Raw genomic sequence first — 17,705 nt, forward strand, 5'->3', positions numbered from 1 at the left:
ACGTTTGGCATGCTCTTTGAGTGCTGCTTGAGTTGGTGGTATCGAGTCATATGGTCTTTGCTTTCTGGCAAAGAGATTAAGCCTTGCCTCATTTACAGTTGTTACATCGCTGGACCTGTCATATATTAGCACCACAAATCTCTCCAGAGCTTGCAGATCACTATCCTCCACAGCAGAGGGGCATTGACTGAGTTTTGCAAATGTGCTTGAGACCTCGTCACACACGTCCCATGTTTGCCAGGCAGACTTCTTTGCTTTGCCATTATGATTTTATTATTATTATTATTTATTTATTTTACCTAAACTTCTGTGGACAAACAATATTGAGTGGTCTCAAACATCACTACAGGGTTAGTTTTCAGTTCACACGTTTTCCCTAATGATGTCAGTTATGTAGTTCCATCGCTCACTGCATGCAAACTTTCAACACAGTAAAGCGTCCTATGCACTTGTGTATATCGCCTATTCTAATGATGGGATTACGGCGTAATTTGTAATAATGAGGATTTGCATATTTAATAAAAAAAATAACATCTTTTTTGACTAAAATTTATTTACAGCCCTTCCACTTACGCGTCACAGACAAATGATTGTCAGGTTAACTATACGTCACAGTGTAATCAATTTCGACCGTGCTGTTTTTTTCATTGGATGGTATGGCATTGGTGACCTGGTCATCACCCAGGAGCAGCTGTCGTATATCTTGAAATTGTTAACAAATGTATATGAGTTAACAAAAATAATGATGTTGTCACCAAGGGGTGTGTAAGAAATCAGTTTATCATAAACTATAAATCCTAAGTCAATGAAACTTGGTTTATGGTTGCACCTATGGATGTTCATCACAGTGCACTCAACCTTTCCCTATTGTGAGTTCAGTAAGAATCCCCCTGTTTCATGTCACTACGAACGATATCTGGAATGGAAGGCACAATCTCTAGAGGGGGCACATCATCTATTGGTGGCAGGTGGGTGAGGGGTGGGGGGCGCCATAAGATACATTTTTACCTTTATTTATATATGAGTAGGACACTCGAGTGGGAGGGGGCACAGAAACACACACACACACCCTCCCGTTCCTAGGGGCTTGTATTAAACAGCGTTACGTGACGCTTTAAAAAAAAATTAAATTAAAAATGGCTCCCACCCCCTACCCCACCCCATGAAAGCTCTATGTCAGGGCGGGAATGTATAATGTAGGTGTTTATAGCTGGACGTATATACATTCAATAACGATTATAAATCGAGTAGAAATGCGTATCCGTGCTTTCCCAGATAGTAAAATAATCAGACTAAATCAATCTATAGACAGCATGGCTGATGGGCAAAACATGGCTGGTTACGGAAAATGTAGATATTTACTAATCTTAAACGTTTTAGAATATTGTTTTCGGTAATAAAAAATAAAAATTCTATCAAAAGGTTAACCATTATGATTTTATTATTGTTATTATTTATTTATTTATTTTACCTTAACTGCTGTGGACAAACAAATTTGAGTGGTCCCAAACATCATTACAGGTTTAGTTTTTTAGTTTTTTTCAGTTCACACGTTTTCCCCAATGATGTCAGTTATGTAGTTCCATCGCTCACCGCATGCAAACATTTAACACAGTAAAGCGCCCTATTCCGGCGTAATTTGTAATAATGAGATTTACATATTTAAACAATACAAAAATAAATGGTTCATAGATAAAACAATTGTCTTTCCGTGATATATCAAAATAACAATTATTGATACAATTCACAATCCGATTTTTTTTTTTTAATTTTGCAAAGGTGAGAACATCTAAAGATGCTGAAGGAAAACTAATCACAGACACATATGGGGCTAATTTAATAACGGCGGAAATTGCAAAAGAGAATAGGGTTTTTTCGCGACTTTCGCTTTTGGTGTGTTGTAAATCGGTCTGACTATTTACCCCAAGATACCCGAAAACACCACCAAGATACCCCAAGACGCCATAAATATATTTTTAAATCAATTAAAATGTACTATTTTATAAAATATTTAGTGGAAAATGAAGTAAAATAATTAATTTTAAGCCTTAATGACCGCCCATTTACCCCCAAAACTAGTTTCATAAAAATAAACTCGAATGTGCATTTACATTCGAGTTTATTTTTATGAACTACCCCAAAACATACACAATACCCCATATACCCCAAGGCTTTAAAATGTATATAACTTTTATTTTTAAAAGAAGTACACGTTTTCGTGTGTGTGTGTGTGTGTGTGTGTGTGTGTGTGTGTGTGTGTGTGTGTGTGTGTGTGTCTATTATATATATATATACATATACACAGAGAGATTGAGGTGTCTTGGGGTAAATAGTCGATTATCTCCCTTAGCAATCAGCTGTCATTAAGGCTTAAAATTAATTCGTTTACGTCATTTTCCACTAAATATTTTATAAAATAGTACATTATAATTCATTTTTAAAAATATTTATGGAGTCTTGGGGTATCTTGGTGGTGTTTTTGGGTATCTTGGGGGTAAAACAGTTGGACCCGGATACACAATTGATATCTAAAGAACAAGGATACACCTTCTTTCATAATGGCTGGAAACGAAAATCTGGCAAGGTTGATTAATATGGTTCTACTGAAGCAAGGGGGGCAGCTAAAGATTGACCAGTTACACCAGGACCTTACAAAGAACCAACTTTACCGTAACCAAGGTGTACAAATTCCTGATATCCAGTCACTTCTAATTTTCTTGAAAAAGTTCCCACGTAATTTCGTCATAAATACAGTACGTCACAGAAGAAAAAAAGTGTCTGACGTGTGTGTGATATCGGACATTGAGACCTGTGTCGAACATTGCAAGAAACAAAGAAGTTGCCATAGTCAGAATGGTGAATGTGGCCGACTACACATTTGCCAGTTCTTTCTTCTGTCTGGTCGCTGTCACTTTGATCCTAGATGTGCATTCGGTCATGACTTTACATCTCAGCATAATTTTAACGTTTTCATGTCACATATGCTCAATCCAAGGTCTATCGAAGAAAATGTTTTGAGAGATCTGCTGTGTCGGAATGAATGCAGAAATGCAACCACAATGCCCGATACATGTAACTTTTACAACACATCAAATACCTGCTCTAAAAAGAAATGTAGAAACCTGCACATCTGTCGACATTTTCTTGAAGGAACCTGCAAGTTTGGGTCCGGCTGTAGAAAAAACCATTCCGTGGAAGAAACATCTGTTATGGACATCCTTGAGGACTACGGTTTTGATGTGGACCGACACCCTGAAGTAATACTGGAAGATCTTCAAAACTTCTATAAAAATAACACATCTACAAACATCGGATCATCGCAACCTTCAGGTTTGTCCTACAGGAGTCGATCAGTGAATAATTTAGCTGACCCACCTAGGATGTCCGTCTTTGACCCACCACCACAAAGACAACGCGGTAGATCAGCGGGCAGACAGCGAGAAAGAGATAGGACATCTTTCGAAGGTCATATCGGATCAGTGGAGCGGTACCGGATACAGTCTCCTCAACCAGATGACTTTTCATCTGACTCGGACAGGGAACAAGAGGCATATGTGCCAACTCTGCGTCGACCACCTTCAGCAGTCCCAGTCGTGCCTGTTCCACGGTCTAGAACAAAACAAAGCCCTCTGGCAATGGTCTTGCCTTCAAAACCAACATTTAGATCAGTTTCAAAGGAGTCAACTTTAAAAATCTGTATTCATTATCTGCGAGGAAAATGTCTTTTTGGAGGAAAATGTCGATACCATCACAAGTCAACAATTTACCAGTGGCAATGGAAGAGAAATACTGATTTAGATTGGACAGATTTTGACAAAGAAAAAAACATAACTTTGGAGAAAAGCTTTAGTCACGTTGAAGAAGCAGAGTGTTATTTAAAAATGGGGTATGGTAATGCTATGTACTACTGTTCTTTGTTGCTAGTTAATTTTTCTTAAGGTAGATATACTGTAGTTTTGTTATTTGTAATGTCATTAGCAGGCATCGAAATAAGCATGGTGCTTGGTAACCCATGTGTTGGTAAAATCACGGAACCAAAATTTTGTTTCCCACGATTATTATATCGAGTACGACTATTTCAACGAAACTAATATATATATAATTATTTAAATAAAACAGTTTTCAGATCACAAGGCACGGAACCAAAAAAGTGTTTGCCATAACAGTGTGCGATTTTGGTTTAAAAAAATTAAGTGTCATAAGGTCGCCCTATTTGCAAATCTTGAGAGCCAGCCACCAAACCAGCGAGCCCTGCTGTGCATCTCCAGTAGAACAGAAGATACACTAAATGTTTTGCATGAAACCATTGAAAAGATCACTATTCAAGACTGTGGTTTCCTAGGGTTTTAAGATATATGTTGACTGTCATTTCAAAGAAGAATCAATGTAATTTGTACAAATAATTTTTACGAGAACTGCAGGCTTGTATGCTAGCCAAACTAAAGAGTCCTATATGATTTTTTTTACGAGCCTCAGACTCCCCTCAAAATCACACACTGCATGAAATTTGAAATCCTATGGTCTGAAATGAGGGATTACTAGTGCTGCACATAGGCCTACTTAAATCCCTTCATTTTTAAGCTCATTTATGGGCTTAAAACTGGGGAAATTAAAAGTCTTTTAGTCAATGGAGTTAAGTGAAATCCCTTATTAGAAATGTCCAGACACCCAAGACATAAAAACAAAAATAATGTACTATAACCTGTGTTTAATAACTGTGAATATTTGCAGCCCTGGTACATAATTATGGATGTCGGGTCATAAAATCACTTATTTCCACTAACATAGATTAAAAACTGTTACCACAAACATTATGACCAACCCACCCACCCCCCCCCCCCCCCCTCCCAACTGTAAGTAATATTAATATTTCAAATGTATTAAAATCTTATAATCAAGCCTTCTAGAATGTTTATAAAATCCACTAGCCATGGGATCAGTAATTTAAAAAAAATTACTAGCCATTATTTAAAATCCACTAGCCCTAATTTACTTCAAGTAAATACAATTTTACTAATAGTAATAATTGGATGTGTCACCTAAAGACGGAGATAGAGCGTAAAAACACTAAGTGTGTGTGGGGGGGGGGGGGGGGGGGGGGCAGGATATTCATTTAAGAATTGACTGCAATTATTTTTTGGTTCATGCAAGTATGAACCGAAAAAAACGATGTGCACACTGTATGATCCCGCGTAGTAGGTCATACAAATGTGTACACATTGTTTTTTCGGTTCATACTTGCATGAACCAAAAAATAATTGCGGTCAAATCTTATAATTAAATTTATATGCATACTTTAACAATACATAACTGAATTTATTTTGTTTAGCTTAAAATACACCTGTAGTATTGTTTGTGTAAACTTCATTGATACTTATGTCGCGTAAGAATGCGAACGTTCATTCACTATTATTTGAATCAGGTGATTTTTTGTAAATGATGTCATTTCCTCTAGTTGCTGTGCATTATTACGGATCATTTAGTTATATTGTCCTATTCGTGTTTAGTTTATATTTTATGAAAACGAATGAAGGGAACGTGTCTAACATTTATGCTGTCGGTGGAAACGTTTAATTTTCGCCAACAGCTGTTGAACATCGCTTACAAGTAAGTTACAGGCGTGAAGTTTCCTACATGATTTCTTTGGCCAACGACAGAGTCTCATGTCATGATTAGCGAAGAGGTTTTTTTGTTGTGGTTTGTTTTGGGGTTTTTTTTAATCAATGCGTATAGATCCATATGTCTACTCTGCTATAGAATTTTCCATTAATTTATCGTATACATTTTTTGTAGCTTTCACGTGTATTTTCTTCAAAATATCTAAATATGATTGCCAGAATAATCTGGTTTGTTGCACAAAAGTAGTGCGAGTCAGTTGGGGGGGGGGGGGGGGGGGGGGGGTAGTAGGCGTGGCTTAATTTTGGGGGGTTCATCGAGATATGAATGAAAAAAAAGTAAGCACCTGTGGACCAATCAGATTGCCGTAAAGTGTATAGACGCAAAGAAAATTTAATTATATAAATATGAATTTAAATATGAATGTAAATTTACAAAATAGACTAAAATGCAACATTTGACAACATTTGTTTCACTAGTCATCGGGCATGGCAATAGTAGTTGTTTACTAACCCAGCATTGAATATCACTAGCCATGGGAGTGAGGATACCATAATCTAGAAGCCTTGTATGATATATTGAACACAGCAGTCTGTGGTGTAATGTTTTACTGTTCAAGTAGACGTCTTTTGTTTTTTCAGTAAAAAGGTTGTCAGGGTTGGCTTTGATACGATGAGTGTCAGTGGAGGAAACATCAGCAGTGTTCAGCGACTGACGACAATCTCGTCAAAGAACTCTCCTCCGAATATTCAGGAGTGGACGACTATTTGGCACTGGTACTGGCAGGATGAAAATGGAATTTGGAAAGAATATGGAGACCCAGTAAGTGAAAGAAAGAAAAACATGTTTTATTTAACAATGCACTCAACACATTTTATTTACAGTTATATGGCATCAGACAAATGGTTAAGGACCATATCTGCTATCACCACTTCATGGGCTACTCTTTTCGATTAGCAGCAAGGGATCTTTTATGGGCAGTTTCACAGGAAAGGTTGCACTGCTCAATGATTGGAATAAAATTTTCATAACTTTAAAATTTAAAGCTCTGTTCTGCTGAAATTGTATAGGTACCTGAATGAATGGTATAGCAACCTACAAACCAAATTGTATTGAAATAACTTTATTTTTCATCAAGTAGTGAATATTTATATATCAAAATAACACATTTACGAGTCTCATTTGCATTTTTGCATTATTCTATCACTATTTTAATAATAATGTGATGTGAAATAGATACTTTTATTTTTATTTATTTAAATAACAGACTGGTAAAAACATTTTTACCAACCATATCAAAACTGGATGTTGTGTTATAAATTTACAGTATTTTAAAAAACTAACCCTGTTTTCCATTAAACATTTTTTGAAGATGTCCTGTCATGAACATTGACCTATAAATAATTCAAATAACATTTTACAAGAATTATTTTTGTATTACTATAATCACAATAGACACCTACAGTTGTGTCAAGAACAAAAATCAATGTAACTTTGTTATTTACTTTGAGATATTTATTGTAACATAGAGCCTAAAAATTTCTGTTAAAAAATGTCCCCTCCTAAACATAGGTCAAATAAATATATACAGGCAGGTTACAAAACTTTAATCATATAGTACATGCATAGTAGCCTGCAAAAACTGATTTGTATAATTATTGTGTTTGTGTGAATTGTAGTTCTGTAAATACACAAGATTTTGCATGTTAAACAAAATGTCCCCTCCTAAACATAATTTTAACATGTATATTTAAACATCTTTTTGCAAAGTGCTTTTATTACATTATCAATATATTTACTCGAATGGATACAAAATACAATTCTATACCAATTTCATAATATATATGAAGTTTGTTTGATTGATTTTTCGTAAAAGGGTTGTGAGATATGATGCATTATTGAGAATTACTGTATGTCTAAACTAAAAAGTAAAACATGCTTATATGTATGATTTAAATTCATTTATAATAACTGATGCAGTGGTAATTTTATGTCACAATGTTCAAGTTCCGGAAAGGACATTTTACAACATATTAAAGTTGAGCAGATTTGATATTGACATGTCTGGGTGTTGCTATGTACATGTGACTTGTATGGAAGTGACCAGGAAGTCTGAGACATTTGTTGACAATCTGCAGGTATTAGTAGGGTTTGACTGAGAGATGTCAGCTTTGTTTATTATTCTGTCACACTTGGAAAGTTGTGCAGTGATAATTTTATATATACAGTCAAACTGTGTTAAACATTCACCTATAAGGAGGACATGTATCAAATTGGCCTTTTAACACAGGTGGTTGCTTAATACAGGTGGCTGCTTAATGCAGGTCAGTTCATATTACTACAGAATCTGAAGTTTTTTCAGAACACTGTTTACTATGATGAGGGTTATTACACTGGACGAATAACCAATACACAATGCAAGTGTAAAATGCTTGAAGGTGATCATATTTGTATGAAATTCCTTCATGAGTGTAAAGTGACATCAACATTTAAATGGCCATGGACAAGGTCCTCCCAGACTGTCGAAATGGAGTGCTTAGAAAGTCGTTTCATCTTTCTTGGACCTTTAACAGTTGAAGGACATGAGCCTTTTATTCTGCCACAGTTGCAGGACATAAAATCCAAATATTACAAAATAAAGCTGACAAATAAAGACATTGCAAGCTAAGTAGATTGTGTGTCTTGTATGCAATAGTGTACATCTGAATGACAGGTAATCTAATTACCAAATGTTTGACATCCAATAGCCGATGATTAATTAATCAGTGTGCTCTAGTGGTGTCGTTAAACAAAACAAACTTTTAACAGAGGAAATCTACTACATTTTTCTGTTAGTAGCGAGGGATCTTTTACCCCACAGACAGGATACCACATACCACAGCATTTGATTTACGAGTCGTGGTGCACTGGCTAAAATTAATTTTAAAAAAAACCCATTATTATGGAGACTGGGTTTTTTCTTTGTCTGTTGCTATCTGTCCCTGCCCTACCCTGTTTAAAATGAATCACTATGACGTAAGTTAATAATGTTGTAAATAACCTGACTTTGACCTTATTGAAGGACCGACGGGGTCGGAGGTCAGAGCTCGACAGCGACATGGTGGAGGAGCGGTATCTGGAGAACCCAGATGGATCCATCAAGTTTGGAAATGGCCGACATCAGTACATTCTGTATTTTACCGACATGCAACAAATGAATAAAAGAACACAAACAATGCGTGATGTTCGACGCAGACCCACATTCTTCCATCCAGAAGATATCAGAAAGAGGTAAATTATAGATCAGATATTAGTATTGTTATTATGTAAAAGATATTTAAAACGTAAATTATAGATCAGATGTTAGTATTGTTCTCAGGTAGAAGATATCAAAAAGAGGTAAATTGTAGATCAGATATCTGTATCGTTATCATGTAGAAGATATCAAAAAGAGGTAAATTATAGATCAGATAGTATTGTTATAATGTAGATGACATCAAAAAGAGGTAAATTATAGATCAGATATCTGTATCGTTATCATGTAGAAGATATCAAAAAGAGGTAAAACATTTATCAGATCTTAGTATTGTTCTTACATAGAAGATTTTGAAAATATGTGTATCCAAATGTAGAAGATATCGAGAAGACATAAATTATTATCCAGACTAAAGATTTTTAAAGCTATCTTAGTGCTACTATCATAAAACCATCAGTAGGCTATATATGACTATGACATCACTACGATACACGTTATAGCCTACAACGGTTTTACAAAATATCAAAAAGGTTTATGGCTTGGATGTTATGGGTGAATTATAGAAATAAATCTTGTTGCTAAATATCTTACTTTGTTTTTGCGACGGCCACAAGGTGCTGAATTAAATGTTTTGATTTGATCAGATAAACTCATTCTGATAAATCTTTCTTGCAGAAGTAGTGAGGCCTCTGCTGACATTTCGAAATCTTTCGTACCAAAAGAATGGAATGTGTCAGGAGAAGATGTCTATGGACATTACCGAAAAACAGTGGTATGTTAAAGGGACATTCTTGAGTTTGCTGCATTGTAAGATGTTTCCGACTACTAAAGTAGTTCTACGATTAAACTTACATATCAAATATATTTTCTTGTTTAGAATATTAGTGTGTGTATATTCAATGTGTTTCTGGTCATCTTAATATTTGTAAGAAGCCCAAACTGGATTTTGTCTTCAAATAATTTCGTATGTTTGAAAAAATATATTTGAAGAAATAAAATGAAATTTAACCTACTACAAATATTAGAACGATCAGAAACACGTTTAATATACAGCCACTAATATTTTATGCAGAAAAATATATTTGATATGTAATGAGAATCGTTAAAAAGTCTCTGTTAGTTAATAACATCTTAAAAATTGCAGCAATCTCAGGAATGTCCCTTTAAGTGCAGTGAATAAGATATGCTCAACACTTTGTAAATATATTGTTTTAACATCATCTCACCACATTATGACACAATGGGTGCCAAGTTACAGGACTATGAGAATTAAAAACCGGTGTCAACCATTTATAGGTTACGCAAAAGCAAATTCGGGTAACATTGTGTTTTTGCATTACCCATCATGATCATTAAAATAATATCTTAAATTTAATACACGAATGAAAAGCTTGACTTGCACAACTGACACACGAACAAAACAGTCATTCTGGCAGTTTTCAAAAGTCTGAATTTAGCAGTCGCTATGTTGTGATTTATTTTGTTCTTATATCATGTGTTATTAAATATCAATATGCTTAATATATTAAATGTTCACAATCGAAACATTTCTTTTCACATTACCTGTCCTCAAACAAGGGCACCTCCCCCCCACGCAAGTGGTCTGGTCCGAACATCCCAACAGCCAATGGGATGGCCTAAATTCCTCTACTGCATACTGCTCTCTGGTTCCGGTCACATGACTGTAACTTCCTTCTTTTTCTCTTCGCTAAAGGGTCTGGGTTTGGGTGAAATGTTTTTCACCTTCGTTTTCGTTAGCTTTCGTATGTCTTTCGCGTATTTCGCTGGACTTTCCAAGCATTTATTTACATGAAATGTTGTTATATCGCCGGTTGTCGTGTCGGACGCCATTTGCAAAATGGCGTCTTTATTTACCGGCTTTATGTTTGTGTTATGATGGTTTTTCTTTCTTTTCACAGATTGAAAAATTATTATTATCATGTCTGATAATGTTCAGCGACTAGTTTGAGCTTGTTTACGCTGCAAGAAATTTACTGCCGGCGGCGACCCTCATGATTTATGTCCGGGTTGTCGTGTTCCGTGTGGCCTCACTTCAAGATGCTACCTGTGTTCGGGGTTGTCTGATGTCGAGTTCACGGCTTACCTGAAGGTGGTGTCAGCGAGAACCAAGAAAGTGGAATCTTCGCCTTCAATTGCTGACTCCTTAGCGGAAGTGTTACGTTCAATTCTACCGACCTGGCTGAAAGAAACAATGGCGTCAATGGCGACCTTACCCAAACCGGCAGTTTCGGAGTCAGGTCCAGTGCAAGTCCCCTCTTCAGGGGGTGCGGCTTCTTCAGCTTTACCAATACCTAAGACTTCGGATGACAGGCCTGCGGTTCCTACGCAGCCCTCTGACAAGCCGGCTCATGCAGTTAGACGTTCCACGGACTCCAAGGCTTACCGGTCTTCGGTGGGGAAGTCATCTTCGGCGCATCGGAGCCGGAACCGTAGCCGTTCCCCACGACCTGCACGGCTCCCTACGGGTTCCATGGATCGTCAGTGCCGACCTTCGATTGATGTGACTTCCAGAGTCTCTGAGGGTTCTCGACGGGACCGTCCACGGTCCGGTTCACCGGCGGCTTCCATTTCGGCAGATCGATTAGCCTGTGCTCGAGTGCTCCAAGACAATCCGGACTTGACCATCTCGCTCCCAGACAATCTACGCTCCAGCCTGCAGTGGTGGCAGCTCCGATTGAACGTCTTAGGCGGTGTCTCAATGCGGCCCTTCCTAGCCACTCATCACCTGTTCGTCGACGCGTCACTAGAAGGTTGGGGAGCCCATCTCAGCAACCAGACTACTTCAGGGCTGTGGTCTCCAGGCGAACTCGGACTCCACATCAACCTGCTAGAGTTGTTGGCAGTCTACTATGCTATCCTTCATTGGCGACAGATGTTGACAGGGGCCTCTCTCATGGTGGCCACAGACAGTACCACTGCAGCGGCTTATATCAACCGTCAGGGCGGAACCCACTCCAGCAGTCTGCTGCAGTTGGTCGACGAGATTCCGCTGCAACTTCGGGCTCGCCATATTCCAGGGGTTTCCAATGTACTAGCCGACACACTGTCTCGGCCGTCGTCTCCACAGCCAACGGAATGGATGCTCCATCCCGAAGCATTTCGATGGGTGTGCGACAGACTTTGGACGCCAAACATCGATCTCTTCGCCACACGATTCAACCATCAGCTGAGGGTTTACGTGTCTCCGGTGCCAGATCCCGAAGCTCTGGATCTTGATGCCTTGGCCATCAGCTGGGAACAAGGGTGCTTCAGAGGTTTCAGCTGTACCATTGTCACCTGTTGCTCATTGCTCCGATGTGGCCATCCAGGATGTGGTATCCAGATCTAATACGTCTTGCCGATCCACATCCTTTACCGCTGCCAGACTGTTGCTGCATCCCACGTCAAGACTATACCACCCACGTCTGCAGTTGTTCCAACTGCACGCATGGACTTTATCTCCAAGAGTTTGAGGAAGAAAGGTTTTTCTTCGCAGTCTACGGCGGCCATTTTGAAAGCACACAGATCATCTACTACTGCGGCTTACAACGTCAGATGGCTTTGCTTTCACCGATGGTGTGTCTGGCAAAAACTCAAACCTCAGACGATCCAGATACCTCGTCTTGCTGATTTTTTGCTGTATCTGCGGACCGCTTTACGATTGAAAGGGTCTACCATCGCTGGGTATGTTTCGGTCATCGCCACTGTTCGTGATGTCGCTACTGGAACGAAGTTATCGGGTATACCTGAGATCCATAAGATGATCAAAGGGTTTCGCCTTGATGATCAAGTACACCGGTTTCGGCCACCAAGATGGGACCTGAATCTGGAATCTGGTGAACCGTATGAGCCGATCGAATCCTCTTCCCTGCAAGACTTGACGCGGAAGACGGTGATTTTACTCGGTTTTGCCACGGCTGCCCGTGTCTCAGAACTCCATGCTCTTGATGTAGAATTGGTACGTTTTCACCGAGATCGGCGTGCAGTCAACTTGGGGTTACTCATGAACTTTGTTGCAAAGAATCAGTTACCAGACCAAGCGCCTCGTTCGTATGTTGTGCAGGCCCTCTCCTCTATCGTTGGTCCAGCGGACGTTGAGGACTTGGCGTTGTGCCCTGTCGGAGCCCTGCACCAGTACATCGAGAGGACCAGATCTTTTCGACAACATCGCAAGAGACTTTTCCTCTCCTGTAACCAGAGTCGGTTGAGGGATATTACCAAAAACACGGTGGCCACCTGGATCCGGTCTTCTATCCTGACCGCCTATCAGAAGGAGGGTTTACCTGCTCCATCTGCTTCTAATCCGCATGAACTCCGTGCCTTGGCTGCCATGATGTCCCTGCACTGCAACACACCCATTCAGCACATTATCACTGGTTGTTTCTGGGCTACAGACTCCATCTTCGCCAACTATTATCTGAGGGATATCTCCACAGAAGACATTGAGGGGTTCCATCATCTGGGTCCGGTTGTTGCTGCACAGACTCTGTTGAATACAAGCCGTCCTCGTCGCCGTTGATGTCTGTCTGACTCTGGGCTGCATACCGAGATGTCCATCGAATCGACAGGTGAGGATTGCTTGGACTTGTTCTTTTGCACAGTTCACGCACTGGTGCCAGAACTTTTGTCTCGATAACCTTTACCCTGCACTGCATGTGGTTATTTGTTGTTGTTATTGAACTAACAGTTCTTTTTGGTGTACTAGACAGAAAACACTCGGGGGTCTTGTTCTGTTCAGTGTTCTGACGGATGCACCAGAACCAGCATGAGATATGGCTGCCGCCTCCTGGTCTTTTGTTCTAGGAGTCGCAACTGTCACTGCTGACGGATGCCACCATTCTGGTTGTTATTACTAACATTACCTGCATTGGTCTGTGATGGGCATCCCTAGGAGGAGAGCTTACCAAGGTTGGACTTATTCTTCCACTAGTCAGCCTCTTTCCGGTTTGGGGAGTTATCACAAGCATCTACGGATCTCGGCACCCACCACCATCTGTTGAATGCTGCCCTTGTTTGAGGACAGGTAATGTGAAAAGAAATGGAGAAAACTTGGAGTGTTTTCTCTTTTATAGATACATTACCTGTCCTCAAGATTTCATCCCGCCCGGGCCTCCCCGCTTCCTGTTCTTCGTGCGATACGCTCAGGGAAAAAGAAGGAAGTTACAGTCATGTAACCGGAACTAGAGAGTAGTATGCAGTAGAAGAATTTAAGCCATCCCATTGGCTGTTGGGATGTTCGGACCAGACCACTTGCGTGGGGGGGTGGGGGGGGGGGGGGGAGGTGCCCTTGTTTGAGCACAGGTAATGTATCTATAAAAAAAAAAACACTCCAAGTTTTCTCCATTCTTTTCTAATTTTTCAGGGCTCACCCTGTCCATTGCCAAATTAGCCAATTGCTAACTTTCCTACAAAACAGCTACAAAATTTAGTCTTTGGTTAATAAAATTTCCTTTAAATTAGCCATTTTTGAATAATTTTTAAGGAAATACTCTACATATTTAAAAATTGTCTAAAACTAAATTTATTTAATTGTGAGTCCTGATTTTTGTCTTCTGTTGTTGTTTTCTTCTGTAGGCAGAAATAAATATGCACCTGCAAAAGTATTTTCTCTTTCTTTTGTTAATGTTATCATTGTGTTCCCGTAATTTTTCTATGTATGTAAAAATTGCAAGTATTAAACTATGAGAAGATATTAAAGGCTTTGACTGATCAATCTCAATGATGTTGAAATTGAAATAAGTTTGTTATTTTTAAAATTTGTTATTTTTATTTGTAGATTAAGCAGAGTAGCCAAGAATTCAAGTTGATTGACAAACTTTTTCACACGACCATGCCCCAGGGGAGATCAGTCAAGTCACTGGAGAGAATCGAGAATGGAGAATTGTGGAACAGTTTCTGCCTGTAAGTCCATGCTGTTTGTTTTGATCATACTGCATGTTTTTATTTAACTCTTATCCATCCAGCTTTACAATCAGAAAAACATCATCATGGTTCTCGCCTGATGCCATTCGGTCTAGCATCAATCGCTGTCAGTGGCCCATTGGGCTATTTCTCGTACCAGCCAGTTCACCATCAAAGGTATGTGCTATCCTGTCTGTGGGATAGTGCCTATAAAAGATCCCTTGCTACTAATGAAAAAAATGTAGTGGGTTTCCTCTCTAAAACTATATGTCAGAATTACCAAATGTTTGAGATCCAATAAATAAATGTGCTTTAGCGGTGTCGTTGAACAAAACAAACTTTTATCATGGAGCCAAGTTTACAATAGGAAATTTTTCATTTTGCATCTACATTTTTCAATGTAAAATTGATTTTGGTGGACATCTTAGTGAGTCTAATTACTCTAATAAAATTTACAAAAGAACTTAATTAATATTTGTAAAATATTTTTTGAATTGTTTATGACGCTTTCACCAAGTTTATTTTCACTTTCACTCAACAACGAGTAATGCAAACTGCAATTTTTAAAAACGTTTTTATCATCGATTATTGTCGGTGAATATATCCTTTAAAAACCTTAAAAGGACATACCCTTGTTTTTAAACACTAAGGCACAATGTTTACTATTAATAGCCGTTTTTGATAACTGAAATCATACTTTACTTAGATTTTATTGTTTAGATTATGCATTTCCATACATTCGAAATGTTTTTGGTCATCCTGGTGTTTTTAATATCACAAAATGCATTTCTCATATTTTTAAAAAAGCACGTGCGTCTGAGAAGTAACAGTTATGGAGTCCAGTTTTAGAGCATATTTCACCATTTCAAAGTCACACACTCATGTTTCACTCAATTGTAACTTTATCCAAATGTGTTCCAGGTTTGTAGATTAACTAAACGTTAATTTTCACAGGTTGAAACTAGGGTCTGTCCCTTTAAATTTTTATTAAATAATAATGTCTGACTTATTTTAAAAGAAATATTTTAGAAATATCAAGAAAATCCAACCCATATGTACATTATGTCATCAATGACGTTTACACAAATTTAAACCGTTATCGTTTTCTTTCATTCAGAAAATACACTGAACATGTTCGATCATTATTCTACTATATTCTAGTATTCACAGAATCAAAATAGATAACTCCTGTGAATGTTGACATTTGTGTTTACCAAGACAAGTTGCATCTTGACTACAGTCAATAATGGGTTTTTACTTTAGTTTTGTACTTCTCGACTACTTCTTGACTCCAGTCGAGAATGGGAGGGAAAGATTTAACCTACAATACAATTTAACAGGGGACAATATTTTTCACCAAAAATATCAAACTTTGGTGTAGGTTTGATGGGTCAAAACACACTACCTGCTGAAATAAAATTTCTCTTTTTTTAATAGTATTTTATGGGGAAGCATGACCCAAACCCCTATAGAAACTTACCTTCCCACAGTCTAAACACCTCTGCTTATTTTTCTGCACATGTGTTTCTGACATGCTGGGGTGTTGTTTAACATTAATTCATCATGTGCTTGTGACCAATGATGTCACTACTAAATGGGATATCTTGTTTTAGCGTACTTCCAACTTGTCACCAGCTGAATGTTTTTCAGTGTGTGTGATTTTTGTTGTTGTAAAAACAATTTAACATTATTAATGAGGAAGTAATAATTTGTAAAAAATGTTTTATATGTGCATTATACTAAAGCCTCGAAATAAGTGGCCCGTCATGGGCATTGTCTGGTACACATATTGTATTGTTTTCAATTCAGCCTTTGTCATTCACCACACAGGTTGATGTCACGTATGGTATTGTTTTCATACCTGAAGGTTCTTGGAGATATCAGAATGATCACCGGGCTTAAAAACTAAATTGTATGTTTGGTATTAAATGACCATAGTAAGAAGTGACCATAAACTATTGTACGAAATGGCTAGTATGAAATGATTGGTATATGGTCTATTTGTTGCAGCTCTAGTTCAGCATAGTAATCAGGGCCGTAGGAACGATATCTGTAGTGGGCGAGGGGGGGCGGGGGGGGCACAATCTCTAGTGAGGGGGAACAAGCCACATTTTTATGACAGAAAAAAAAAATGGGACTGATTACTCATATTGGCTTACATTTTGTAACGGTTAATAAAAATGCTTTATACTGTTAGACTTTCTTTTTTTTCTTCTTTATTTTTTCTCCACTGCCCCCTTTTCTTTCTCTCCTTTGAATTCCATCTCATTTCTTCCTAATATGGCAACTCCTATCTTTCAACTTCTTTCGCTGTCGTCCTCCACATCCCAGTCCTTGTCTCTCCAACCACGACAGGTGCTTGTCTCTTGTGGCTATCTATGCCACACACCTGCCATTCCCCATCAGCGTTTAGCTGTGGGCTTAATCTGACCACTTTGGGGAGTGTTCAGTAGTTACTTCTGGCATTGTTAAGAGGCACTTGTAACCACCTATATACACCACTACTATCGGCGGTCTGTTACACTTATTTATTATCTTACAGAAAACGAGAACAGATGAAGAGAAAATTGGGGAAGGATGTTGTTGAACGCCAGCTGTTCCACGGGACACATGTTGACAACATCGAGGCGATCTGTCGCCAAGGTTTTGACTTTCGGTTCTGCGGGAAAGCTGTAGGCACCTTACACGGAAAAGGAAGTTATTTTTCCACTGAAGCAGGTTACTCCGATTCTTACACTGTCAACTGTGGAAAGATGTTCATCGCTCTAACTTTGGTGGGTGACTTTTCAAAGGGTAACCAATCGTTTGTACGCCCACCACCAAAAATTGATTCTGAACCACATGGTGATTTGTTTGACAGCTGTGTTGACAACGTAAAAAATCCAAAAATCTTTGTAATCTTTGATTTGTACCAGGTGTATCCGCAGTATCTTATCACCTATGAGTAAGACTC

At 38.5% G+C, this 17,705-nt stretch overlaps 1 protein-coding gene across 1 annotated transcript; it reads left to right on the forward strand.

Annotated features, from left to right (window-relative positions):
- Nucleotides 1-2,558: 2,558 nt before the first annotated feature.
- Nucleotides 2,559-17,700, forward strand: LOC121379973 (protein mono-ADP-ribosyltransferase PARP12-like). The gene is made up of 6 exons (XM_041508678.1): nucleotides 2,559-3,886; nucleotides 6,258-6,438; nucleotides 8,678-8,886; nucleotides 9,527-9,623; nucleotides 14,628-14,752; nucleotides 17,295-17,700. The coding sequence occupies exons 1-6, from the start codon at nucleotides 2,559-2,561 to the stop codon at nucleotides 17,698-17,700; spliced, it is 2,346 nt and encodes a 781-aa protein (XP_041364612.1).
- The last annotated feature ends 5 nt before the right edge of the window (nucleotides 17,701-17,705 follow it).

The sequence above is a fragment of the Gigantopelta aegis genome, chromosome 8 (genome assembly GCF_016097555.1).
Source record: "Gigantopelta aegis isolate Gae_Host chromosome 8, Gae_host_genome, whole genome shotgun sequence".
Taxonomy (NCBI): Eukaryota; Metazoa; Mollusca; class Gastropoda; order Neomphalida; family Peltospiridae; genus Gigantopelta; species Gigantopelta aegis.